This window comes from Felis catus, chromosome C2 (genome assembly GCF_018350175.1).
Source record: "Felis catus isolate Fca126 chromosome C2, F.catus_Fca126_mat1.0, whole genome shotgun sequence".
NCBI lineage: Eukaryota > Metazoa > Chordata > Mammalia > Carnivora > Felidae > Felis > Felis catus.
This window is the reverse complement of record NC_058376.1, coordinates 81803992-81831501: the sequence shown is the minus strand read 5'-3', so window position 1 is coordinate 81831501 and position 27510 is coordinate 81803992. Positions and strand designations below refer to the sequence as shown.

General features: G+C 42.5%; 1 protein-coding gene across 15 annotated transcripts in view; it reads left to right on the top strand.

Annotated features, from left to right (window-relative positions):
* Nucleotides 1-27510, top strand: part of MAP3K13 (mitogen-activated protein kinase kinase kinase 13) — a 175824-nt gene that overhangs the window by 140299 nt on the left and 8015 nt on the right. For all 15 annotated transcript variants that reach the window (XM_045037167.1, XM_045037169.1, XM_045037164.1 and 12 more), the window contains 9 exons: nucleotides 1864-2022; nucleotides 3675-3833; nucleotides 4282-4390; nucleotides 12193-12302; nucleotides 13275-13391; nucleotides 14086-14223; nucleotides 19453-20239; nucleotides 24563-24633; nucleotides 27077-27374. In XM_045037167.1, the coding sequence (XP_044893102.1) occupies nucleotides 1864-2022; nucleotides 3675-3833; nucleotides 4282-4390; nucleotides 12193-12302; nucleotides 13275-13391; nucleotides 14086-14223; nucleotides 19453-20239; nucleotides 24563-24633; nucleotides 27077-27374 (1948 nt within the window). The remainder of the gene's footprint in view (nucleotides 1-1863; nucleotides 2023-3674; nucleotides 3834-4281; nucleotides 4391-12192; nucleotides 12303-13274; nucleotides 13392-14085; nucleotides 14224-19452; nucleotides 20240-24562; nucleotides 24634-27076; nucleotides 27375-27510) is intronic.

The window sequence follows — 27510 nt, the reverse complement described above, 5'->3', positions numbered from 1 at the left end:
CTACTTTCTTTAACTCCTCTCATTTAGAGATTAGAGTAATAAGTCACCCAATAGCCTTTCCCTCCATTATCAGTATTCCCCTGAACTTCCAGCAGCCTTGGCCTCTTTGCGTTCCAGGCTAACTTTGAGAAGACAAAGATCAGTCTGGCTTGTAGTAAAGAGAGATTCCATGACCTGCATTAAATCTTAGGCTGTGTGACCCCAGCTTTGTCTCAGAGAAGACCTGACAAAAGTTCCAACCTCATGTGCTCTTTAGTCTGTCCCCATGTCCATTCCCTCTTCTCATGCCAAGAAATCCCATAGTGAGCAGCACAAAAGAGACAGAAGAGGAAGCTTCTAGTATTTTTCTTTCTAGGGGCTTATCGCCTTTTCTGACTTCCATGGTATATGGTTCCATCAGTTCTGCAGTTATATGCCAGATACCCCATAATATTTAAATCATTTTCACCAAGACTAACACCATTAAATCGAAGTGTGCAAATTATGTATATTTTACATATCAGGTGCAAAATCAGGGGTAGGATGTGGATGAAGGTATTCTTTTTTTTTTTTTTAACGTGTATTTATTTTTGAGATAGAGAGAGAGACAGAGCATGAACGGGGGAGGGTCAGAGAGAGGGAGACACAGGATCTGAAACAGGCTCCAGGCCCTGAGCTGTCAGCACAGAGCCCAACACGGGGCTCGAACTCACGGACTGCGAGATCATGACCTGAGCCGAAGTCGGCCGCCCAACCGACTAAGCCACTCAGGCGCCCCTGGATGAAGGTATTCTAAAGCAGTTGTAAATCTGGTAAATAGAAAGCCATGTGACACTGATGGAGAGGGGGGCCAATGTGACGTCCCTGGTTCAGACAAGGGAGGAGATCGAGAAGTTTCCTGTTTTCTAGCCACCTCAATTCTGATACTCTGAATATCAAGCCTTCTTAGTATTAAAAATAGGTCTCTATATCATTAAGCCTCTGAAACCCTAACTCATGAATATTCTAAAGTTCTAAACAGGTTATTTCAAGTGAATTCAGTCTGGTGTGTAAGGATATTACTATTTTGGATTCGACTGGTACCAGATTGTATTCATCTTGAAGGCTAAAAGAGCAATTTTCCCCAGGTAACATTTCAGATAAATACTGCGAAAAGGAGAACACGACTTGTGTGGAATCTGCTTAAGCCTAAATGTGTCCCAGCTTTTCCTTATTAGCTTTTAGTGTCATGGTTCCATGCATGATTTTAGTTGGCCGTTATTTAAACAATGTTTTAAAAGAAGTGTTTTTCTTAGTGATTTGTCTGAGACTGGCAAGGATGGAAGCTGATATTTGTAGAGGAGGGGTGTTTTATATATCTAATCCCATTTAATTCAAATGAAAATTCCATGAAGGCCATTATTATAGGCCCATAGTTCCGTATCCAAAACTCTTAGAGCCAGAGGATATCAGATAGCATTACCTCACACCCCCAGCAAAGTCTAGGACAACACTCTCTAATGAGCTACAGATAAATAAAATGAGTTTGCTTGATAGAGATGAGAAAATATTTATATACTATTTTCAGAGTTTTCTGCATGTTTGAATTCTGGAGAACATACTGTGACCCAAATTGTCCCCATCTTACAAATGAGAAAACCAGCTTTGGAGAATTAGGTAGCAGAGGTCACACGGCCAGTAAGTGGTGGAGGCAGGCTCAAACCAGGTAGAAAAAGCCCACTATGCTGTGCTGCCTCACATGTTTGAGTGATGCTGATGCCCCAGTAATATTGGAACTCACAAGCTGAATTCCACAAGTAGGAGGCAGCAAACTAAGTTGCCAATTACAGTCATGGTGTTTATTAGTACTAATGATCTGGATGTTCTCTCTATTTCTTTTTAAAGTGTTTTGGTGACTCACACAGATGCAGTAAAAATTTCAGATTTTGGTACATCTAAGGAACTCAGTGACAAAAGTACCAAGATGTCCTTTGCTGGCACAGTCGCGTGGATGGCACCAGAGGTGATACGCAATGAACCTGTCTCTGAAAAAGTCGATATATGGTGAGTGGTGCCATCTGTCCCAACTAGAAAGCCTCTCCCACTCCACCCTATTAGACCTTTCCTCCTTCAACTCTTCTGCTTTCCCAAAATATTCTTTAGTGTCCCTCACTCCTGGCTGATTTCAGTCTCCTCTTATCTGAGGTACTAACCAGTGTAATGATGAATGTGTTAAGAAGGATTGAGAGGTAATAGGGTGAATATGTATTTAGTGAATCATCAGTTTTGGAGACTTTCACAGAATGTGCTGAACTCTCTGGAAAATCGAAAATTTACTTCAAATAAGCATTTAGTATCAAAGTCTTTCTGAAATATATAATTCTCAATTTCTTAAATACATTAAACAAAGTTTACTTAGTCTGGTGTCTCAGACCATCACTGTATATATCAGTGATGTACTTTGCTGTAATACAGTTTATGTGCTTTAGAGCTATCTGAAGTATATAATAGGACTATTTGCCCTTTTAAGAAACAGTCCCTATGAGCTATGCTATTTTTTTTTGGCCTTTTAAAAATCTTTATCAGTTTTTCCTTTGAGATTATGAATCTTTACTATTAATAGTATATTTCCCTGTAGTTACTTTTCTTCCATTCTTAAAATTGGCTACTAATAACTTTTAGCCTTAAAAACAAAATAATAGCATATATTAAAATTACAGGTAACACCAAAATAAGATAAAGTAGAAATGTGGGATCATTTGTAATTTGGGTAATTATTACCAATGCATCCTCCTTAGGGATTATACCAATTATGTTCCCAACAGAAATGTATGTGTTTTCTCAGTCTCACCGCCAAAATGTGTTAAATTTTTGGATTTTTGCCAACCGTCTAGGTAACAAATGGTATCTTGGGTGTGGCTTTAATGCACATTCCTCTCATAAGTTAGGTTGTTCATTTTTTCATATGTTCACAAACCATTTGTAATTCCTTATTTGTGAACTATTCTGATCCCTTGCTAACTTTCTGATCTTTATTCTTATCAATTTATAAGGGTATTTTGTATACTAAGGAGATTAGCCTTTTGTGCATAGGAATTACAGATACTTTTCACCTTTGCTATTTTGTTTATGGTGGAGTTCTTTCTCCATGCTAGCTTTTTTTGAAAATGCTCTCCCCTTATGGCTTCTGGATTTCATAACTGGAAAGCCTTCACCACTGTAAGATTAGTAAAAAGAAAAAAAATTTTTCATGTGTTCTTTCAGGATGTTTATGGCTTCATTTTTTCTTTTCACATTTGAATTTTTGATTCTTTGGGAATTTATCTTGATGTAAGATGAACTATAGATTTTTCCCCCAATTGTCCCAACGGCATATATTGTATAGTCTGTTTTCCCTCATTGGTTTGGATTGTCGCTTCTATCACATACTCAATCCCATATGTATTTGGCCTATTTATGGATCTTTATTACATTCACGGAGTCCGGCTGTCTATTCACATGCCAGAGCTAATTATAAAAACCTTATAATATGTCTTAATATCTAGCAGCGTTGGTTACCCCTTACTGAGTTTGTTTTTCAGAGTTTTTCTGTTCTTATTATGACAGTATTAGAATTTTGAAACTGGGTATACTTTTGATTAAAAATGAATAGAGAACAAAAATACAAACCAGTCTTTCTGCCGTGTCTTTGGTACCTGTTCCTGGTACTACTGTAGGTCTTTTGGAGTGGTGCTTTGGGAGCTGCTGACGGGAGAGATCCCTTACAAAGATGTGGACTCTTCAGCCATCATTTGGGGTGTTGGAAGCAATAGCCTACACCTTCCAGTTCCTTCCACTTGCCCTGATGGATTCAAAATCCTTATGAAACAGACATGGTAAGAAATATATTTCTCCCAATATTCTCTTTTACCTTCTTCCTCAAAGCCACATTTAAAACTTCTCTAAAACTTCAGGGAGGTCTCTAATATGGATTTGGAGCAAATCAACTGGTTAAAGACTGGTGGACTTGGAGTTATTTATAAATAACGAATTTGTTATATCCTGCTACAATAGGCCTTAATAAATGATAGCTATGGTAACTATTATTACTTTACTTGTCCTAAGGGACTATTATTATCAAACAGGTCACTGATCCTACAGATTTCCATTTTATTATTATAGGTTTCTCATAATTACATTTTCCTTTTGCTCCTCAGTGCATGAACACTGCCTGAGAAATAGCCAGGTGTGGAGCCAAAAATGTTTTTTGTAAAGCAGAATAAAATCTTTATCCTCCTGGACCCAACTTACGCAGTGCACAAGCTGTCTTTTTTTAACTTGTAGGCAGAGTAAACCTCGCAACCGGCCTTCTTTCCGGCAGACGCTCATGCATTTAGACATTGCTTCTGCTGATGTTCTTGCCACCCCACAAGAAACCTACTTCAAGTCTCAGGTGAGTCTGGAAACTCTCTTCCAGTGTACTGAACACACAGACAGGGAGGTCTCGATGAGAAAGAGTAACTCAGAAACATTCCGATTCTTGTAACAATGATACAGCCCTAGTCATTGTGAAGCAGTAATTATGATCCCTCACACAGAGGAAATTTTGGAGCTTTTTAAACACTTAAGATATGTCATTATCTCATTTGAAAGGAACATGTATTGGAATGTCATCCTCATAGTGGTGAAACTGTTGAAGAGTAAAGAGGAATATATTTGAATTAGAATTACTGCTGACCAGGGGCACCTGGGTGGCTCAGTTGGTTGAGTGTCCGACTTCGGCTCAGGTCATGATCTCGTGGTCTGTGGGTTCAAGCCCCGTGTCGGGCTCTGTGCTGACAGCTCAGAGCCTGGAGCCTGCTTTGGATTCTGTGTCTCCCTCTCTCTCTGCCCCTCCCCTACTCATGCTCTGTCTCTCTCTCTGTCAAAAGTAAACATTAAAAAAAAAATTTTAAAAAAATTACTGCTGACCTTCATGAAAAGATTGCTTCCCTTGAAGGGGAAAAGCTAAAGTACAGAGGAGGGAAGTGAAATACCAGAGAGAGCCCATGATAGAATCAGGCCCAGAGAGAACCTTTCCTCTACCTTTATGTGTCACCCACAAGCACCAGATAAAATGTAAGTTTTTTTAATGTTTATTTATTTTTGAGACAGAGGGAGACAGAGCACGAGTGGGGGAGGGGCAGAGAGAGAGGAAGACACAGAATCTGAAACAGGCTCCAGGCTCCTAGCTGTCAGCACAGAGCCCGATGCGGGGCTCAAACCCACGAACTGTGAGATCATGACCTGAGCCAGTCAGACGCTCAACTGACTGAGCCACCCAGGTGCCCCAGATAAAATGTAATTTAATGTATCTGTTAGCCTTTACTGTCTTACGGACCATTCCAGACTTATGGCTTAAAACAATAAGCTTTAGTTTAGCTTATGGTTCTGTGGGTCAGCAGTTTGGGTGGGCGGTTCTCCTGCCGGCTTCCACTGGGCTCACTCACATATCTGTAGTCCATTGCTGGGTCCCCTGGGAGGCTGGCAGGTTCTCGGCAGCTTCATTCACAAGTGTGGTGATTGGCTGGCTGTCACCAAGAGCACCTCAGTTCTCTTCCACATGGTCTCTTGTCCCTCGGCAGCCTAGCTTGGGCTTGTTCACAAGCTGTTATCAGGGTCACAAATTCGGTAAGACGCAAGACCCAGGGCACAAGGGATTTTCAAGCCTAGGTGTGCACCATGCGTGCTAATGTCTCTTTGGTCAAAGCAAGTCACAGGCCAACCCCAGGATGAGAAGCAGACTTCACCTCTTGGTGAGCGAATCTGCCCCGGCACTCTGTGAGGGCATGGGTGCAGAGGGGGAACAATTTGTGACTGTTGAATAAAAATGCTGTAACGTCATAAGGATTTCATCTCTGCGCTCACTTGCAGTATCACTTAAAAGAGTCATTCTCGGAGAAGACGTTTTATTAACAATTGGTATCTCAGTCTACCCCTCATCTCCACCCATCTCCAGTGGGTGATGAGGGTACCTACCAGGAAAGTATGTGTTGAAAAGAGTACTGCACTGGGAGGGGCATCATCCCTACGAGTTCAACAAGCCCTCCAGTATGCTTTACGACCTGGCCTGACTCGAGGCTTGGAGTACCTGCTTCTCACGTGTCTGATAAATGCAGACACTCTGCCCATCAGACATTAGGGGATACCTTAATAAAAATACAAGGTGGGGGGTTTTTTGTTTGTTTTTGTTTTTTGTTTTTTTGTTTTATCTCGGACCGCCTAAGGACTGATAAATCAGAGACTTTTATCTTGTTGCCCCAAGTTCCAACACACACTCTATGGTCCACAAACGTAGCTCTCCTCACAACTGTGTCTTTAAATAGTCAGGATTGCCCCCACAGATCTTTAGTGTTTCTGAGGAATTATTATGTAAGCAAAGTGTTTGATTTCAGAGAAAACGCAAGGATGTAGGGGGGTTGACTTTATCATATCATTTCCTATGTCCTTTGATGTGCATTCCAATAAACTCCCTTAGAACTTTCAAAAACCATGACCTCTCTATTCAAATACACATAAATAAGGGCCACTGGAAAAGAAATCTGCCCAATCTCTTTTTGTATTAGTATTCATAAAAAGACATAGGCCCTTTCGTGAAATGAAAGAGAGTAATAGTAAGTACTTTCTAAGGAGTCTTTTAGACTTTAGGATATGATTTCAATCACAGCTTTGCTTCCCTTACCATAAAAGTATGTATACCAGAATTTGGAAAAACAGTTTTTGGTGACAGTACTAACTCACAAGCCATTGAGACCGCCTAACTGTATATACTTGGAAAACTTCAAATTCTAGACAGATTTTACCTGAATGCTCCCAGAACATCACTTCTGAAGCCAGTGCCACATTTTCTGAGTACCCACCCTATGCAAAGTACAGTGTCATGCAACTAAGCACCCACATTTGGTATCTTCATTTGTACAAACTCACTTTTATGAGTAAAACTGAACTCAGAAAAGTTTCTTTGGGGAGCACCTTGGTGGCTCAGTCGGTTAAGGTCCAACTCTTGGTTTCAGCTCAGGTCATGATCTCACAGTTTATGAGATCGAGCCCCACATCGGGCTCTGTGCTGACAGTGCAGACCCTGCTTGGGATTCTCTGTCTCCCTCTTTCTCTGCCCCTTCTCTGCTCATGCTCTCTCTCTCTCTCTCTCTCTCTCTCAAAGTAAATAAATAAACATATACTTGAAGGGAAGAGGTGGAGGAAGAAAGGAAAGGGAAAACATTACATTGGAAATCTTTTAATATTTATCAGTTCTTCTACATTTTTCTCCCAACATGAAATTTTACCTCTCCTTAAATAGCCCCAAATCTGCTATCCTTGCTAGTTCCTAGAATTATTTCAGATACTTACAAGCTGATTTGTCTCTGGGTCTGAAATTCAGACTATCTCTGGCTACTGATAAAGTATTTATGAACTGAATTTATGTACTGAAGTACTCAGAAAACCAACAGACTTGAGTCTAAGCCCTTGTCCTATAATCTTAGACAAGTTGCTAAATTTCTCTAAACCTCAGCTTACTCATCTAAACAATGAAGATAATCATCTCTTCTCTTCCTTATGGAGTTTTAGCTAGGATCAAGTGAGAAGACAGAAATGCAACTGTATTGGAAACTAAAGAACTATCTGATTTAAGATGTTATTCATGGCCCACAAAGCTATGGAAATGAAGCTTCCTCCAGGTTGTTACATGCTGTCGAGCTCTTGAGACAGATAAGATGGCAGATGGGGAACTCCTCTTCACGGTGCCTTGGTTTTATGCCACCCCAAAGGGGAAGAGCTGGTTGTGCCCCTCGTACCTGAGGCTTCCCCTCCTCCTGCCTGCTGACAAAGCCCTGTCAGCATCAGTTATCAATCAGCGGTGGTTAGCCACAGGTCTCCACTTTCCACCAAAACTGTCAGGCAAGAGCACCGGCAAGAGCCCAGCTGACTCCTTTCTGAGAGAAATTGCTTTAGCTGTTGCTCAGCCTACACACGTATAAAGATGTAGCACACACAGAACAGATGAACAAAGCAACCAATTTCAGTACAGTATTCGATTCTGCCAAAGCCACTGCCTTGTTCCTAGACAATAACCCATTCCTCCAAGTAGGCAATTATTGTTCCTGGTATTCAACTGCATTTGATATCAGTCTTTAGAAAACATTTTAGCGGGGGTCCCAGATCCCTGCTGCTAGGTGGGCCACGTGCCCTGCTTCTAAGTTCTCTCACCACCCTCTGCTTTTTGTACCATCTGGTTCCCTCTTGAGTACCACTGCGACCAATCAAATTCAGGGGCTGGGAGTTGCAGACACCAAGCTCATTATAGGGACAGACTGTGCTCAAGAGTAATCTCATCATGGGGCGCCTGGCTGGCTCAGCTGGAACAGCATACAATTCTTTATCTTGGGATCGTGAGTTCGAGCCCCTCATGGAATGTAGAGATTACTTAAATAAATTTTTTAAACTTAAAGAAAAAAAAAGAGCTAACTCATCATGAGCAAGTAGGTACTTGGGCAGAGGCTGGGCACTTCCTTACCTGGGAAGGCAGTAAAGGGGATTCATGTGCCAGTAAAGCGTTGGCCTTGATGAGCTCTAAGTCTTTTCTGATTCAGAATCTATGATTTCCAGCCACTTAGCCTCCTACGGTCCTGCTTCTCTCTTCCTTCAGCTAGGCTGGAGCTGGCTCAACTTCTTTTTTTCCTCTTTAAAATTTGTGGTAAAATACATATAATACAAAAATTGCAACCTTACCCATTTTGAAGTGACAGTTCAGTGGCATTCATTAAATTCACAACATTGTGAAACTGTCACCACAATTTCCAAAAGTTTTCATCATCCCATTAAGCTATAACTTCCCATTCCCTCCTCCCCTCGCCCCTGGTAATCTCTGTTGTCCTTTCTGTCTCTATGAATTTACATATTCAATCTACTGATTGAATAACTGGAAGGCTGGAGAAGACAAAAACCTTTTAAATGTTGTGACCTTTCCCAGGCCTTATCCCGGACATTAAAAGGATCCAGTTGGGGTGCCTGGGTGGCTCAGTCGGTTAAGTATCCAACTTCAGCTCAGGTCACGGTCTTGTGGTTCTTAAGTTCAAAGCCCCACGTCAGGCTCTCTGCTGTCAGCAGAGCCTGCTTTGGATTCTCTGTACCCCACTTCTCTCTCTGCCCTTGCCCTGCTTGTACTCTCTCTCTCTCAAAAATAAACATTTTTTTAAAAAGAATTAAAAAAATTTTTTAAAGGATCCCATTAATGGTAATATCCTAGGTGTCACTAGATTTTTCCCTTACCTGCTTATGCAAGAATACCTTGTGAAGCACCTCGTGTTCCCTCCCTTCACTGCCCCCCCCAGTGCATTTTGGGGGAATCCCCAGTAAAGAGTGGGGATCTCAGTAACTTCATACATAGTAACATCTGCTCTGCTTTCCACTGAATGGCCAGACACAGTAGTCTCCTGCCTAGTATCTGCTAGATATTACTTTATGGGTTAGCATTGTTTTCTGCCACAAGACCATAGTCCCCAGCTGGCATCCATTGGGTGCTGCCATATCTTTAAGGCACTGCCATCACCCACTGAGTGCTGCCATTTCCTGCTGTAACTGAAGCTTGGAATTCTCAAGATTCCAAAGCTGCATATTGTTCTATTTACACAATGACCTCTTCCTTTCTCTGGTGAGTTACACTTTGTTAAAGGTAACAGAGCAGTGCTGTTTACGGCCCAGTGTTTTACAGGCATTTTAATGAAACAATGGGAAATGTTCTTCTCCACTCTTATCGTGGCTTTGTTATAGGTCAGGTTCACGTAGGATTCCTCCTTCTCTCATGCCATATGTTCTCTCCGAGGCACCTCAGTCTTTACAAATTGGTTTCAGGCCTACCCACCTTCCATTTTTTCAGATATACCCAGACATGTCTGCACTGAAGATTAAGTGCAAATTGGAACTCCTATAATGTAAAGATTCTAAGCAAATGTGGTGAAAGTCCAAAATTAACATCTACCAGTAACACTATACCTGCCGGAAAATATATGATTAATCAGTACTGGGAACATAAATCTTGTTCCCTCTTCATAGGGAAGGGGGTACTTCTTTTTGGAAATCTCCTTTTTAATAGGTTCCATTCTTCAAAAGGGTTTATTTCCTCAAGAAATGAAAAAAAAAAAAAAAAAAAAAATCTATTCTGTGACATCTGATTCCTGACCACCAGAGGGAGATGTTTCTTTTCCTGGTCCCTTCTTTTTAGGTATTGTACTAGGATCTACTGATATGTTTTTGCACAAAAGAGGACACTTTAAGGCCCAGACCTGGCCAGCTCCCTTATCTTTTTTTGGTCTAACATCTCTTGATTGTCAATCTTAGGCTTCTTTTTTTTTTTTTTTAATTCTTTTTTAATGTTTATTTTTGAGAGAGAGAGAGAGAGAGAGAGAGAGACAGAGTGAGAGTGGGGGGAAGGGCAGAGAGAGAGAGGGAGACACAGAATCCAAAGCAGGCTCTAGGCTCAGAGCTGTCAGCACAGAGCCCAACGTGAGGCTCGAACTCATAAACCGTGAGATCATGACCTGACCTGACGTCAGACGCTTAACCAACTGAGCCACCCAGGCACCCCGATCTTAGGCTTCTTGAGGCTCAGATATTCTTTTTACTTCAGACTTTGATCTGATGATTGACAGAACAGCATTACTTTAGGAGCTCAACCAAACCTGCATTTATTGCTTAGATACTGTCAAAGACTGTTACCAAACAATGGGCAGTGCATTCGGGATCTGACTTTCTGATGACCTTGACTTTCTGATGACGTTGTTCGGCAGGTTTGGTGCCCAAAAGTCAGCTGACTGACAGAAATCTTTCTCCAATGGTCAGTCAACATATATAGAGAGATACATGAATGTCTAGCGTATTATAAATAGATTAGCAGGATGATCACTTTTTAAATACGTATGATATGATTTCCTCTAAAAACTAAATGAGAAATAGCAAATTTGGGGAGAAACCTTCTGGAATTTCACAATTACTTAAGCATAACTTCTTCCATGATCTAGAGAAATAATTTTAAACATGAATCTAAAAGTAATAGAATAGCTCCAGAGGAAGAATATGTAATTAGAGGCATTTAGTTATACGTCTAGCCTTTACTGGAAATTATCTTAGTCTCATTAGCTTCTTGGGGATTGTAGTTTATACGTAATTTGAGGAAACATCTCCTTTAGCTCTTTTCTAGAAATTGCCTGTAGACTATATTGCAGCAGAGGTTTTTCTATTCCCTAAAATTTAGATAAAATGGGCTTGGAATTCCATGCTCTGTGGAAAGTCCCGTGTCCTAATGCTTCTGTGAATTCCTGGGAAATTTATAATTTCCTGGTCCCTCTGGCTCTGCCTTTCTAAAATTTTGGGGCCCCATCCCTGCCATCTTGTGGTTGTTTCTCTATCTTTGTCCTGTCATTGACCCAAACGTGAAGTTCAGCACCTTTCCTTGATGTCTAAAAAAACAAAAACACTCATCCAAAGTCAAGGTGAATGTCAGAGACTTTACTAACGGTTTAGGAAATTGGAAAGGGCTCACATTTTGAACAATTGAACTCACATATTAGACATTTATCCCCATTCTAAAAATTTTGCCCAACTATTAACTGGTTTAGCCATACTCTTTCTCCTCCTCTTTCTCCTTTCCTGTTCTTTCCCTCACTCCCAAATTCCTGTATAATTTCCTATATCTTTATTCCCAACTCCTGTTGTTCATTCCCCTTGGGTCTTCTACCAATATTTTTTCAAGGTATTTTCATAAACAGAACCTAAGAGGACTTCTGGAGCCAATTGTAAACATGATCATATTCTCACTAGCATATACTTATACAGAGGGTTATCAGAGCCTTTCTTTCTAACCAGGTCACCTCAGCCACCATCTTCACTTAAAACTGAGCTCTCTTATTCCAGGGGTGATGGCTAGTATGCCAGCTGTGATATTTCTGGTGGCCAGTATTACAAGAAAACTGGAAAAAAGAGACAGCATCACATGTTGGACTAAATACAGAAAATAAGGTCATGGTGTGTGGAGTGGGGGGTGCAGATAGCGGAGCATGAGGTATTTTGCTGTAATCAACTAATAGTTATTGAACATTTATTTGTTAAGTCTCTTCAGTAAAAGCATTCAGGGAAAAAAAAATCTTGCACATGACCCCATGGTTCTATCAGGGATTAACACTCCTAGACTATTAACAAAGTCTAATTTGTCCTACCCAGGCTGAATGGAGAGAAGAGGTGAAAAAACACTTTGAGAAGATCAAAAGTGAGGGAACCTGTATACACCGATTAGATGAAGAACTGATTCGGAGGCGCAGAGAAGAGCTCAGGTCTGCTGCTCTGTCCTTCCCCATCTCTTCTTGTCCCTAGACCTTCAGATACTGGCAGGAACTCTCCTTGTGAATCACCATTTCGCCTCGTACACACCTCTCACCTGTGCTACTTACTGTTAATTCTCTTTAAAAGTTAGCTGTCCTTTGTACTGCTGTTCTGTCTTCTCCCTGCAATCTTGTTATCCTCCTTTATTATATCTCTGCAGCAAACACTCTTGGAGCAATGCTCTTTCTTCATTCAGTGCCTGTCCTAGGTGACCTGGAAGGCAGCACTTTATAAGACGTAGCGCCTGGTCTCAAGGTGCTTATGATCAATGAAGAGGTACAAGACACAGTCATAGATAACCACTGTATTAGGCAAGATCTGTACCACAGATAAGTACAAGGTCATGGGGTCAGCCTTGATTGCATATTCCCATTAACATATAGTATTCTTATTAAGATACTGTCAGCACTGCACAAAGGCTACAAATTATACACAAATCACATTCAGATTTTATCTGTGGCCCTCCTGGCTATTCTGTATAGCTGGATGTGACCCCTAGGGATAAACCAAGTGAAAGCTTGGGTTTCCCATCCCCCATTCCAACTTGTCAGAGTCATTACATCAAAAAGGGCATCCTTAAATTTAGATGACACTCAGACCAATGCTTTTTTTTTTTTTTAATGTTTATTTTTGAGAGAGAGAGACAGAGTGCGAGCCAGGAAAGGGCAGAGAGAGAGGGAGACACAGAATCTGAAGCAGGCTCCAGGCTCCGAGCTGTCAGCACAGAGCCCAACACAGGGCTCGAACCTGTGAACTGCAAGATCATGACCTGAGCCGAAGTCAGACGCCTAACCAACTGAGCCACTCAGACGCCCCACACCAATGTTTTTGAGATAAACCATCCTGGTTCTTATTTCTTTAGTGCGATTCTTTGTTCTCCCCCAAGGTAGCCAGCTTTGCTGATGCTGTATTTTCTTTGATAGGCATGCTTTGGATATTCGTGAACACTATGAGAGAAAACTTGAGCGGGCTAATAATTTATACATGGAACTGAGTGCCATCATGCTGCAGCTGGAAATGCGGGAGAAGGAGCTCATTAAGTATGTATCCAGACTTCTGTCTGTCCTTACTGAGTTGGGTCTACCAATCAGCAGAAATGTACTGCTCCTCCACACTGCTACTACTCAAAACTAAAAATAGCAAATACTTTATTCAATTACCCAACATTCCCTAAGGGATGTGCTGTGCGTAGGTCTCTTCCCCTGAAGAAGTTTCAGTTGGGTGGAGCTGGTCGTAGAGAAATGTGCACTTGATAGCCATTTGTAACTTCACCCTATTGAATGACCCCAAGAAAGAGTCCTCATTTCTAGAAAAGCTTGGTGTGGATGAGTGGGAGCTTTTTGTCCCCCCCCCCCCCCCCCCCCAGGGAAGTAAGGTGGCTGATGAAAGTGGTTTAAGGTACTCTTGACAAGGACAAGAAAACCCGCTGGTCCTGACCAAAACAGCAACCGAAAATAAGTAGGTCATCTACCGTCATATTGTGTCTCCCATGAGGTGTGTTGGGGGAAGGAAGGTCAGCCCCTGAGTCCACCTGAGAGTAGAAGAGCACAGTTAAGTCACATTAGTTGAATTTCATATCTTTTCTCCCCTTTTTAACCTGAATAGTAACCTTGTAATTCAAAGAGCATGTATCTGTTAAGTGTGCCCGGCATCTGTGAGTGGAATTAGCCTGTGAAAACATTCTGCCCATCTGTCTGCAGTGACTGAGATGTGGCTTTTCCTTTCATTCTGCAGGCGTGAGCAAGCAGTAGAAAAGAAGTACCCTGGAACTTACAAACGACACCCCGTCCGTCCAATAATCCACCCCAACGCCATGGAGAAACTCATGAAGAGGAAAGGTGCGCCTCATAAATCAGGGATGCAGACCAAACGGTGAGACACTGTCCCAACCTGGTATTCAGAGAAATGGGAAAATATCTCCCTAAAAATACATTATCACATCATGGTTGGTGTGTCCACTATGTAGCTCATCATTGGCACACTTGCCTCTAGATAAAACAGGATGGGAAAGTGAGAGAATGTGTCACAAACTCTAGGAGTCTAGTTTTTACTGCCTGAGGACAGAGATATTTATTGACTTAGCATGGAATAGTGAAAAGAAAAAGCACTGGGGGCCAGACAGACCTAGATTCAAATCCCAGCTCTGCCTCTGATAAACTGCATGATGTGGGTCACATCACTTGACCTCTGTCAACCCCATAGGTAAAATGGTATAACAATCACACATGAGATTTCTTTTTCTTTTTTTGACCCGTAGCACACAGAATTGGGTTCATCATAATTCTTGTTTTATGCAACATGGGTCCATGTATGTCCCACTTTTATTTATTCATTGAGTTCTTTTTAATAATGTAGTAAGTGTCTATAAATCTACCACCAAAAACAAAAGGAGGGGCTTTGATAATTACCTATACCCAACCGTGTGGGTCCCGTCATTTCTACTCCTGCATGGGACTTCTGTGAAGTTTAAAAAGATAAATGTGAAGAGTGCCTGGGTACCTCAGTCAGATAAGCGTCCAACTTCGGCTCAGGCCATGATCTCATGGTCTGTGAGTGTGAGCCCCACGTCGGGCTCTGTGCTGACGGCTCAGAGCCTGGAGCTTGCTTTGGATTCTGTGTCTCCTTTGCTCTCTGCCCCTCCCCACTCACACTCTGTTTCTCAAAAATGAATAAATGTTAAAAAAAATTTTTTAAGATAAAATTATAAACCATAGGTGCTAAAAATTAGTTTTTGAATAATTTTTTAAAAGGTTGCCCTTTCCACTAATTACAGCACATTCTCCTTGTATTAGTTTAATCTTAGAATGCTCTTCTAGTCAGTTGTTTTATTATCAGGCTCTGCTAGATCCCCATTCCTCCCAAATAATGGAGAGTGGACTCTGTTCCAGCCAAGTAATGTAGAGGAGAGAAATGTCCCTAAACCTGGGGTATAGACCCAATGGTGAGACTTGAGAACAATCCAGTAAGGATCAAAGTAAGGACAAAATTAAAACCAAAAATGTATTTTAAGGCTTTGAGAATGGTGGCCATTCTACCATAGCATGACTAATAGAAATCTAAACTACTAAGGAGTAACTACATGGATTAATTCCAATTTTGCTTTTACTTACCACCCCTGACCACCTTCTAGTCAGTTCTGAGAAACTGTTTGCAGATGGCATCTGGCAAAACCTCTGAAGATCCCAACACCTCTTTGTTTTGCTGTTTTAATCAGGGACAGAGTTCACCTTCTGGCTCCTCCCTCCATTCTGCTACAGATAAAACTAAGAGCTTTGGAGGAGAAAATAGTATGAGCTCACGTTTACTTTTAATTTTGGCTATGAGGAATATGTTTGGAAGAGTTTGCCATCATCAGCAGATGCTTAGTCTCCAAGCTAACTGAACTCATCCAGGAAGGCAACCTGGAACAGGTCTTTGAGCTGCAAAGAGTTGTACTTGCCCCTGGAGGATTTCACTTTCAGATTATTTGGACAGTCCAATGATTAAGTTAGAAGCCCAGTGACCTCTGAGGAGATCAGAGAGGAAAAACCATCCACCATCTATAGTGTGTCAGTGTGGGTTCAGTTGGGTTCTAAAAAGAAGAGAATTGGAGTTCAAGTATGGATCCACTAAGCCTATCACAAGTAAGTATAATCCAGTACAATAGTCTAAACACCTCATAATAAAGAGAAGCTTGGAATGGGGAAGAGCTATTCCTTAGTGTCAAAAGACTGGGGTTTGAGTTATGAGTCCTGGCATTTAACTTATTTTGTGATGGATACAAGTCAATTAACCTCTAGGATCCCTCAGTGCCATTATCTATAAAATGAATATTGGAAAATGAATCATAGGCAACAAGTGTTTTATACATTATAAAGTGCTTTGTAAATGGTGAAGTGCTGTATCATTGTTATTCTGTGATGTTTGTACTGCTAGGTTCAATAAAAGCAAGCTTCCCCTGACTTAGGACACTTATTAATTTTTTTTAACGTTTACTTATTATTGAGAGGCAGAGAGAGACACAGCGTGAGCAGGGGAGGGGTAGAGAGAGAGGGAGACACAGAATCTGAAGCAGGCTCCAGGCTCTGAGCTATTAGCACAGAGCCTGACACGGGGCTCAAACTCACAAACTGTGAGATCATGACCTGAGCCGAAGCTGGTCGCCTAACCAACTGAGCCACCCAGTGCCCCGGGACACTTCTACCTCAGCTCTCTTTTAGGTCCCACCCTGGCCAGTCACTGTGTAAGTAAATACCCATAAATGGGCCTTGGATGGCTCTCTTGCCTCAGTAAAAGCCCCAGGACCTCCTCAATTCACATATTTTCTCTGGCACAATTTGGCCAGGTGACCACAGAACCATGAATCTGAGGCAGGAAGACGCTTATAGCAGCACAATACCCTGCCCACATTATTATATACCAATGTTACCTGGAACTTCTGTTCTAAGATGAGCCTTGAACTGTCCTCCTGAGAAAGAAGAAAAACCCATCTCCTACAACCTGATACCTACTAATTTCCGGTGAGCCCTAGCTATTCAAATGCGGTCCTCAGTTCAGCATCATCTGAGAGTGTGTTAGCTCTTGGGGCGCCTGGGTGGCTCAGTCGGTTGAGCATCCAACTCCTGATTTCTCAGCTCAGGTCATGATCTCACAGTTCATGGATCGAGCCCTGTGTCATGCTCTACACTGTCAGCACATAGCCTACTTGGGATTCGCTCTTTGCCTCTCTCTTTCAGCCCTCCCCTGCTCGTGTGCTCACATTATTAGAAATGCAGACTCTTAGGCCCCAGACCTGACCTATTCAACCATTTTAATAAGCCCCAAGTGATTTGTAGGTACCTTTAAGCTTGTCCTCTGAATCTCTGATAAGCCAGACTGGAAATTAGGAGAAACTTCTTGTCTGGATTTTGCCAGTAATGCACTGTGAGACCATGAGACACTTGGGCTTTGGATTCCTCCTCACATAAGGTGAAGACAGGACTGTGTCTGTGGTTTTCAAGCAACGTCTGGGACACCCCTGGGCCCACATAGAGGTGTCAGGGATTACTGCAGAAGTAGAGAAGATGAGGAGGGGGAGCCCTGCAGGGAGGGGGTTCTGCTCTGCCACCCCTCTTCAACTGTTCCACTATATCTGGCAGGGCGGCGGTGGGGGGGGGGGGGCGGAGATATACTTGACATAAAACATCATGTTAGTTTCAAGTGTACAATGTAACAATTCAATAAACATGTATATATTTTGAAATAATTATCACAGAACTCTAGTTATGTGATCCATTCATCTGCATAAATAATTCAGCATAAATAATTACATTGTGGGGGTATGTGGGTGGCTCAATCGGTTAAGTGTCTGACTTCAGCTCGGGTCGTGATCTCACGGTTTGCGGGTTCGAGTCCCACATAGGGCTCTGTGCTGACAGCTCACAGCCTGAAGCCTGCTTCGGATTCTGTGTCTTCCTCTCTCTCTGCCCCTCCTCCACTTGCACTGTGTGTGTGTGTCTCTCTCTCTCAAAAATAAACATTAAAAAATTTTTTTTTAAATAAATACATTTTTTTTCTTGTGATAATAACTTTCAAGATCTCTTAGAGACTTTCAAATATGCAATATTTGAAACAGTTGACCATTGAACAACATGGTTTCCAACAAATGCACTTATATGTGAATGTTTTGCAGCACAGTCCAGTATATGTATTTTCTCTTATGATTTTCTTAACATTTTCTTTTCCCTAGCTCACTTTAAAAATACAGTATATAATACATATAATATACAACATATGTATGAATCCACTATTTATCTTATCAGTAAGACATCTGATCAACAGCAGGCTATTATTAAGTTTTCTGGAGTCAAAAGTTATGCTTGGATTTTTGACCGTGCATGTTATTCAAAGATCAACTGTATCATTAACTATAGTCTCCATGCTGTACATTACATCCACAGGACTTATATATTTTATAACCAGAAGTTTGTACCTTTTGGACGCTCTTCACCCATTTCACCCATCTTCTCCTACTCCCCATATCTGGAAACCACCAGTCTGTTCTCTTACTATATCTATTTTATATACTGAATTTCTCATAATTCATTTAAGAAAAAGATTCTGTTGTTTAAAAAAAGTTTGGGTCTTCCTGCTCTGTAATTTGCTGATTTGTGTCTATCTGGTCCCAAAGAAGGAAGGATGTAGTGGTCCTACCTGGTATCCTCAAGTCTCTGCCCATACCCATTCATCAATCAGAAACCAGCTATTGTTTACCTGTGCACCCTGGAATCAGTGTGTGTGAGGTTTACCTTCAAGCTCTGGCTTCCTCTTGCATATGACCTATATGACCAGCCCAGACAGCACTTGAAAACAGGACTGTGAGAGGACCTCCTCCCGTAAGGAGCCAGGACAATGCCAGGTCACTCCTCACTGGCCCTTCTCTTGCTGGGTCTGTTCAACCTCCTAGGCTCCGTACTGTTTCCCCTTCCTCTGGCTCCACCCCTTTCTCAGTCTTCCTTAAACATTTTTGAGTACTGAGTGTGAGCAGGGCTCCCTGCTAATGCCCCTCCCATACAGAGATGGATGGACATCGTCCCAGACCCAGGAGACAATGTCTAAACCAAGATCCTTGAACTTAGCCTCTTGCCTAATTAATCTGAGGTTTCCTTCTCTTGTATCAGACCCCTGTGATTTGTGATCTTTTGTGGGATCTATCTAGATCCATCATCAGACAGATTTCTAATCATGGGCAAACCCATGCCTGTGCTTTGGCATATTGACACCAGGCGGATAGATGAGATTATAAGGAAGAGATTAAGAAGCCTATAGGGTAGAATTAGAATTTAAAGGGATTGAGTCCCTTAGCTAGTGAGGCACAGAATAATATCCAAAAGGAATAAAGGAAATCCTCTATGGGTGAACATCTAAGTTGCTTCTAATTTTCTGGTGTTTTAAACTATGGTATAACATAACATCTTCAGACACACATCTTCATGCACATCTGTTGTCTCCACTGGATAAATCCCTGCCCATGTGACTGCTGTATCACAGGGTGTGTGTGTATCTTAAGGTTTGGGTTACATTTCCCCTAACTTGAATGTGTATTTTCATATGTTTAAAACTCAACCTTTTGTTTTCTCCCAGGCCAGATCTGTTGAGATCTGAAGGTATCCCCAGTATGGAGGTGGCTCCTGCCGCATCCCCTTTGTCTGGAAGTCCCAAAATGTCCACCTCAAGCAGCAAGAGCCGATATCGGAGCAAACCCCGCCACCGCCGAGGGAATAGCAGAGGCAGCCATAGTGACTTTGCAGCGATCTTGAAAAACCAGCCAGTGCAAGAAAATTCACCCCATCCCACTTATGTACACCAAGCTCAATCCCAGCACCCTTCTTCCCATCACCATAACCCTCTGCAGCAGCAATACCAGCAATGCCCTCCTGCCGTGCCTCAGAGTCACCATCCCAGACTCAACATGCACGGACAGGACATTGCAACCTGCGCCAACAACCTGAGGTATTTTGGCCCAGCAGCAGCCCTGCGGAGCCCACTCAGCAACCATGCTCAAAGACAGATGCCTGGCTCCAGCCCTGACCTCATCTCCACAGCCATGGCGGCAGATTGCTGGAGAAGTTCTGAGCCTGACGAGGGCCCAGCTGGCCCCTGGGGCTGTTGTCAGGCTGACCCTTATGACCCCTGCCTCCAGTGCAGGCCAGAACAGTGTGGTTCCTTAGACATACCCTCTGCTGAGCCAGTGGGGAGGAGACCCGACCTTTTCAAGTCACCAGCACACAATCCCCTCTCGGAAAATGCCCAGGGTTCTGAGAAAATGGAAGAAAATGAATTCAAAGGCTGTAGGTCTGCATCATCCCTTGGCATCCCTCATCACGTCACCCCCCCAGTGCTACCTCGAAACACAAGGCCCCTGCAAAAGGTAAGCCGTAATGACAACAGCAGTATGTGCCACTGCCTTCATGGAATGTTAGAGCCTGTCGTGTGGTGCATATTGGAAAACATGTGTAACAAGTGTCCGTTTTGTAAAAGGATGTGATGGCAGAAGCATGAACAGAAGGGTTTTTTTAGCTGAGATGCTCTCTTGCCACACTGCTTAAGTGGTAGAGAGAATACACTTTGGGAACTACTGACCCCAGAGGACTGGTTCAAATATATATAAGTTATAAATAGATAACCAGGGATCTGTAATCAAAACTAGAACTACCCTAGCCTAGTCATGATGGATGTTGCAAGAAGGAAGGGTCCCATTATAAAACAAGTTTGAAAAACCGTATTCTCTGTCCTCTCTTGGAGATTCCTTGTGCACATCAACAAATCCTAGGCTTTAAAAAAATCATACAGGGGCGTCTGGGTGGCTCAGTCGGTTAAGCATTGGGCTTCAGCTCAGGTCATGATCTCACAGTTCAGCTGTTTGAACACCACATCCGGTGAGCTCCAGCCCCGCTTTGGGTGAGCATGTGTCCCACTTCGGGTGAGCTGGAACCCTGCATCAGCTGAACCCTGCTTCTCTCTCTCACCCTCTTCTTCCTCCCTCTCTGCCCCTTATGGAATTCTCTCTCTCTCCCTCTCTCTCTGCCCCTCATTTACTTGTACCCTCTCTCTGGGAAAAAAAAAATCATACTGTACCTTGTTTAATCCGGCATTTTCCTCACCTAGTTGGCCATAATGGCTTTAAAAATAACATCTATTAATATCCCATGGAACTAGCCTTCTTCATAATATATTTTGGAGGAGTGTTTGCCTGGCTCAGTTGGTAGAGCATGTATGTGACTCTTGAACTTAGGGTCATGAGTTCAAGTCCCACATTAGTTGTGGAGCCTACTTAAGAAAAAATAAAATATTAAGAAAAACAGTATATTTTGGAAAGCCCTGCCTTTATTAATAACCATCATGACCCAGCGAGTTCTTTGTCATTCAAACCTGTTCTTCTCCTCCTCACCCACTAGATGCCTAGGGTTCATTAGCTTGGAGGCAGTCTACCATAGTGGTTAACAGCATGAGCCTGGGAGCCAGATAGATATGAGTCCAAAGCAAGGCTCTTACATTTAGAACCTCTATGCTGCCCTTGTCTATAAATGGGGCAAATACTGGCCCCTGCCTCACTGGCTGATGTGGATTAAATGGGTTAATACATATAAAGCATTTTGAACAGGGCCTGGAACATAACAATCTTCCAAAAATGTTAGCTCATTTTGCTAATGAGTTAAAAATAAGATTTTGTATGAAAAGTATTTAGCACAGGGCAGATACCCACTCAGTCCTTCAGTAATGCTTCACTTCAGCAACACTCAGCAGGAGCTCAGGTGAAGGAATGAAAGGGTCTAAAATGTAAATGAGCTTGTTTTGGTCAGCTAGACATTTAAAAGAAGTTGACATATAATTCAGAATGACTAGAATCAGGGATGCCTGGGTGGCTCAGTTGGTTAAGCATCTGACTTCAGCTCAGGTCATGATCTCACAGTTTGTGGGTTCGAGCCCCATGTCAGGCTCTATGCTGACAACATGAAGCCTGGAGACTGCTTCAGATTCTGTCATCCCCTTTTTTTCTGCCCCTCCCCCACGCCCACTCTGTGTGTGTGTGTGTCTCTCTCTCAAAAATAAGTAAACATTAAATAAAAAAAGAATGACTAGCATCAAGAAGATAAGAAATAACAAGTTGGAGAGGATGTGGAAAAAAGGGAACTCATGTGCAGTGTTGGTGGGAATGTCAACTCGTGCAGCCACTATGATAAACAGTATGGAGGTTCCTCAAAATATTAAAAATAGAACCACCCTATGACCTAGTAACTTCACTTCTGGGTATTTACCCAAAGAAAACGAAAGCACTAATTAGAAAAAATATGTGCACCCTTGTGTTTATTGCAATATTGTTTACAATGGCCAAGATACGGAAATAACCTGAGTGTCCATCAATGGGTGAATGGATAAAGAAGATATGGTGTGTGTGTGTGTGTGTGTGTGTGTGTGTGTGTGTGTGCACTTATACACACACACACATACACACTTACATACATACATATATTCATACATACATACAATGGGATATACTCAGACATAAAAAAAGAATGAAATCTTGCCAGTTGTGACAACATGGATGGACCTAAAGGGTATTATGCTAAGTGAAATAAGTCAGACATAAAGAGACAGATACCATATCATTCACTTATGTGTGGAATCTAAAAAACAAAACAAATGAGCAAAGAAGAAATAGATTCATAAATGTGGAGAACAAACTAGTGGTTGCCAAAGGGGTGGGGGTGGGGGAATGGGTGAAATAGGTAAAGGGGGTTAAGAGGTTCGGACTTCCAGTTATAAAATAAATAGGTCACAAGGGATGAAGAGTAAAGCATAGGAAATATAGTCAATAATACTGTAATAACTTTGTAAGGTGACCTATGCTAACTATACTTGTTTTGGCAAGCATAGCATAACATATGCACTTGTTGAATCACTATGTTACACACCTGGAACTTATATAAAAATTAATTACACTTCAATTTAAAAAAAAAGAAGTTGAAGCTGAGGGCTACTATCTCAGAACTGTATCTCTTCTCTCGAGTGCTTCTCCCGAGTGACTAAGCATTACCAGAGATTAAGTTGTGTTTTGGGTGCTCTTACTCCCTATATGGCCAGTAACATGTATTTGTTTCAGTAACAACTTTATTGAGATATAATTTACATACCATAAAGCTCTCCTATTAAGTGTACAACTCAGTGCTTTTATTCATAGCTATGCAGTCACCACCACAACCAATTTTAGAATATTTTCATCATCCCACAAACAAACCCAGCACCCTTTAGCAGTCACCCCAGTCCCCTCCCAAGTAACATGTACCTTTGAGCCATTCTGATGCCATTTTGATGCATTCTTTGGGCCCACGGGCCAGGAAACACACACCCCATACATTTGGCCTCCCTGGAACAGCACTCCCACAGGACAGTTCAACTTCTCTCGACGGGGATACACTTCCGAGGTATGCCTAGGGTAAATGCTCATCTCGGCAGTCAGTATAACCCCATGCCTGTCTTTACTACTCAAAAAGGCATATCAGAATACAAATTGGTAAGAGTGATGGTATATTAAAACTGACTTTAAGGGGCACCTGGGTGGCTCCGTTGGTTAAGTGTCCGACTTCAGCTCAGGTCATGATCTCACAGTCTGTGAGTTTGAGCCCCACATCAGGCTCTGTGCTGACAGCTCAGAGCCTGGAGCCTGCTTCAGATTCTGTGTCTCCCTCTCTCTATGCCCCTTCCCCGCTTATGCTCTGTCACTCTCTGTCTCCAAAATAAATAAAAACATTTTTTAAAAAATTTTTTAAAAACCTGACTTTAAAGGTAAATTATCCTCAAACTTTGGTACGATTACTTGGGCCCAGTTACCCACCTTGCAAGGGGTGATAGCAATCCAGTGCATCATGATTCTGTGGGTAAGGACAGCTGATTTTAAGTGTGACTGTTCGTATGTCCTCAAAGAGAAATGGACTCTTCCTGTGAAGGAAGATCATCTTCTCAGGACACTTACCCAGACTTCCAGATGAACCACAGAGCCCTAGCAATCACGAGGCCTCAGATGTCCCAAGCAGAGCTCCCTTATCCTGGCCAACATGCGGGCTCAATAATGCACTGAGCACCTGTTTAGTGCAGTGTATGCAGGGTTGTATTCATGGTGGAATGAGAAATACAATACAAGATACGGCCTGACCCTCAAATAATGTATGCCTTAGTAGTGCAAATGATATAACCATAGTAACTATAATATTAGTGAAAAGGTGACTGGTGACATAAAAGGGGGAAAGTAGTTGTTAGGTTTTGAAGAATTGAAAGATCACTTCTTGGTGGAGTCCCTGTGTCAGGGCCTGGAACCATGAATAACAATAATTACAAGGCTGCCCCCAAATCCAGACCTTGTCTCTAGTTTCCCCTCCTCATCGCTCACCTTGGACAGTCTCATGGAGTCCTCACCTACCTGAGGGCAAGGCTTACATTTACTCAGGTCTGTGTGTCTTCCAGCAAAGAGCACAGACCCAGTCATCATGGACACTGAGGAAAAGTTGCTGAATGAATAAAGGAAAACATATATGTTTAAAGATGACATTCAGCAAACTACTATTCAATGCCTTTTTATTATAATTAAATCTTTTATATGGAGTGTGTGTGTGTGTGTGTGTGTGTATGTGTGTATGAGAGAGAGAGAGAGAGAGAGAGACAGATTGAGGTAAAACTCTCCCCTTGTTCTCCTCAGAGTGGAGATGACTCCTCAGAAGAAGAAGAAGGGGAAGTAGATAGTGAAGTTGAATTTCCACGAAGACAGAGGTAAAACCAATAAACACCTGTGACTGCTTTCATTGTAATGGGGAAAATCCTGAGTTTGCCATACCTCCTGTTCAGTCACAGATCACCTGCAAACAACCACCTTGTAGGGAGATTTGAACTCACAATTCTTCCTTTCCCATTGCCACATTTGGGCGGCTGGCTATGCACAGCAGATTCTAGTTCATCAGAATTCATTTCTTAGGAGCTTCAAGATGAGGAGTATAAATATGGATTCAATGTGCATTTGAGAATGTAGTGGGAATTTTATGAGAGATGGCCATGCTGTTTTGTGGATAATATCATTGGTTTCTGGTGTACCTCCTTTTATTAGTCTCCTGGGCTGCTATAACAAAATACCACAGGCTGGGTGGCTTAAACAATGGGAATTTATCTTTCGCGGTTCTGGAGGCTGGGAAGTCCCAGATCAAGGTTCCTGGTGAGGACTCTCTTCCTAGCTTGCAGACAGTAGCCTTCTTGCTGTGTCCTTACAGGGTTGAGGTGGGGGAGTATGGGACAGAGAAGGTGGAGAAGGGAATGAAGGGAAGGGAAAATATCTTCCTCTTATAAGATCATAGTCCCATGGGATTTTGGACCTGCGCTTATGATCTCATTTAACCTTAATTATCTCCTAGGAGCCTATCTCCAGATTCAGTCACACTGGGGTAGGGCTTCAATATACGAATTGGGGTGGAGGTGGGAGGGAACACAGTTCAGTCCATAGCACTCTCCATGCCTTGGATTTTATGCCTCAAGTTAAGTATAATTAATTAGGTTGAGTCCTCCTTCAACCCAGCCTTAAAAATAGCTTCGTGCTTAGCCAGAAATAGTCATTGTAAATTAAAGAAGTACTACATCCCCCTACTTCTAGAAAAGAGCTGCCCTTATGTAGAAGTGGGGAAGGTAGTTTTCCTCCAAGAAAGCCTTTTCTGCAATTAGGCATTCTGTTCTTGAAGAATATGGCTCTAAGAATCTGCCAGAAAGGTTTGTGTACCTGCCCAGAAACAGGAATTCTCTGCAAACCAAGGGATTCCTTTGGTAAATTGTATTCTGGGTCCCAACGCTGTACAAAGAATTGAAATCTGTTCTCATCCCCTGAGCTATTCCTGCCACATTGCTATTGCTGCCTTATTGCCTCCTTGGTTTCTCCTATGCAGTGAGATTGAATCTGAGTAAAAATGTCTTTTTGTTCTTTGAACTCACTGTACCGACATCACAATTACGTGACTCCCAGCTTTGTTCCCATGACACACCATACACTCAGCCCACCTAATGGCTTCCCGCCTTTCTTGTTGGCCATGATGCAAATTATATGTATGTTTTTACTGCATGGTTTTCCTTTTTATAACATTTTGCTCCCTATCTCTTTTCTGGATTCCTAGCCTTGAGATGTTGTGTAAGTCCTACTTTAATTTCCTTCTCCCACAGGCTCTTTTCAGGTGTCCTTGATCCCCCCAGCCATGCAGCCTATCACCTGACCTCGTCATTGGCGAGGCTCAGATCGTATGCCATCAAAATCACTTTGTACTAAGAGATACAGAAAGATCTGACAATGACAGAGGAAAAAGTCAGTCTTCTTCTTATTATTTGTTTTCTTTTGAAACCAAAGTGAACTAACAGCATTCTTATTTGCTAGGCTACTTATAAACAATGGGGAAAAACTGAAGAACTTTTGCAAATTCTCCCTCTGCTCCCCACCCCCTGCAGATTTTGCCTCATCTGAGCTAAACCCACGTGTTAACAGGAATCAGTCATTAGCTGACTAGGCAGTGGCCATAGCTGCAGAGGGAACGTTCCTTCCAAGCTCATCTGCACTGGGGGTTGGCTGACAGGGCGGACACACGTGGCCTTCCACAGCCGCCATGCCCAGTGGGAAATGCAGCTGGTAGAGAATGACACTGAGCAGGGTATGCGTAGACCCGGCCCAAGCTGCAGCTCTGCCTTCTCTGATGGTGTGGCCTGGAACAAGTCACTTTCCTTGTCTGGCTCCAGTGTTATGGCCTGAGAAATGAGTTAGACCAAAGAATCTCTCAAGACTCGTTTACCTGTAAGAATCTGGGAGGTCTGTGTATAAGCAACTGAATTTCAGTTTGAACTTTTCCACACCATGCATGCGTGTACACAACTGTGATCAGAGCTGCTGAGTTTCTCAAAGACCAGTAGTAGCCATCAACAGTGGAGTGTACTGTTTAGCCACATAAACATACAAACCAAATGAACACGAAATGCAAATTTCCTTCTCGTTTGCTTTGAAATTTAATAGTGTTGGCTCCATAGCTCAGGGGTTAGAGCACTGGTCTTATAAAATTTAATAGTGTCTATCCACCTGGAGTTTCGAGTCTCCCTCGGGGGCAGGGAGAAACCTAGAAAACCTCTCCCCAAGGCTATGGTCTAAGAACAGTAGTTGTTCCCGTGATTAAGCTCCTCTGGTTTTTTGTGGTTCTAGGCCCCATCGCTGTATCAGCAGCTGCCAGTCGTATTCAACCTTTAGCTCTGAGAATTTCTCTGTGTCTGATGGAGAGGAGGGAAATACCAGCGACCACTCCAACAGTCCTGATGAGTTAGCGGATAAACTGGAAGACCGCCTGGCCGAGAAGCTAGATGACCTGCTGTCCCAGACGCCAGAGATCCCCATTGAGATATCCTCGCATTCAGATGGGCTCTCTGACAAGGAGTGCGCCGTGCGCCGCGTGAAGACGCAGATGTCTCTGGGCAAGCTGTGTGCGGAGGAACGTGGCTACGAGGTGGGGCTTCTCCTCCCTTCTCCTCTGATCACTGTAGCTCTTTGGGTTTAGAGCATGCTCAAGTATGCTCTACGGTATAAGATAAGTATGCTTTAGGGTATAAGATAAAACAACTGCCTCCGGAAGTAAGTAGAAG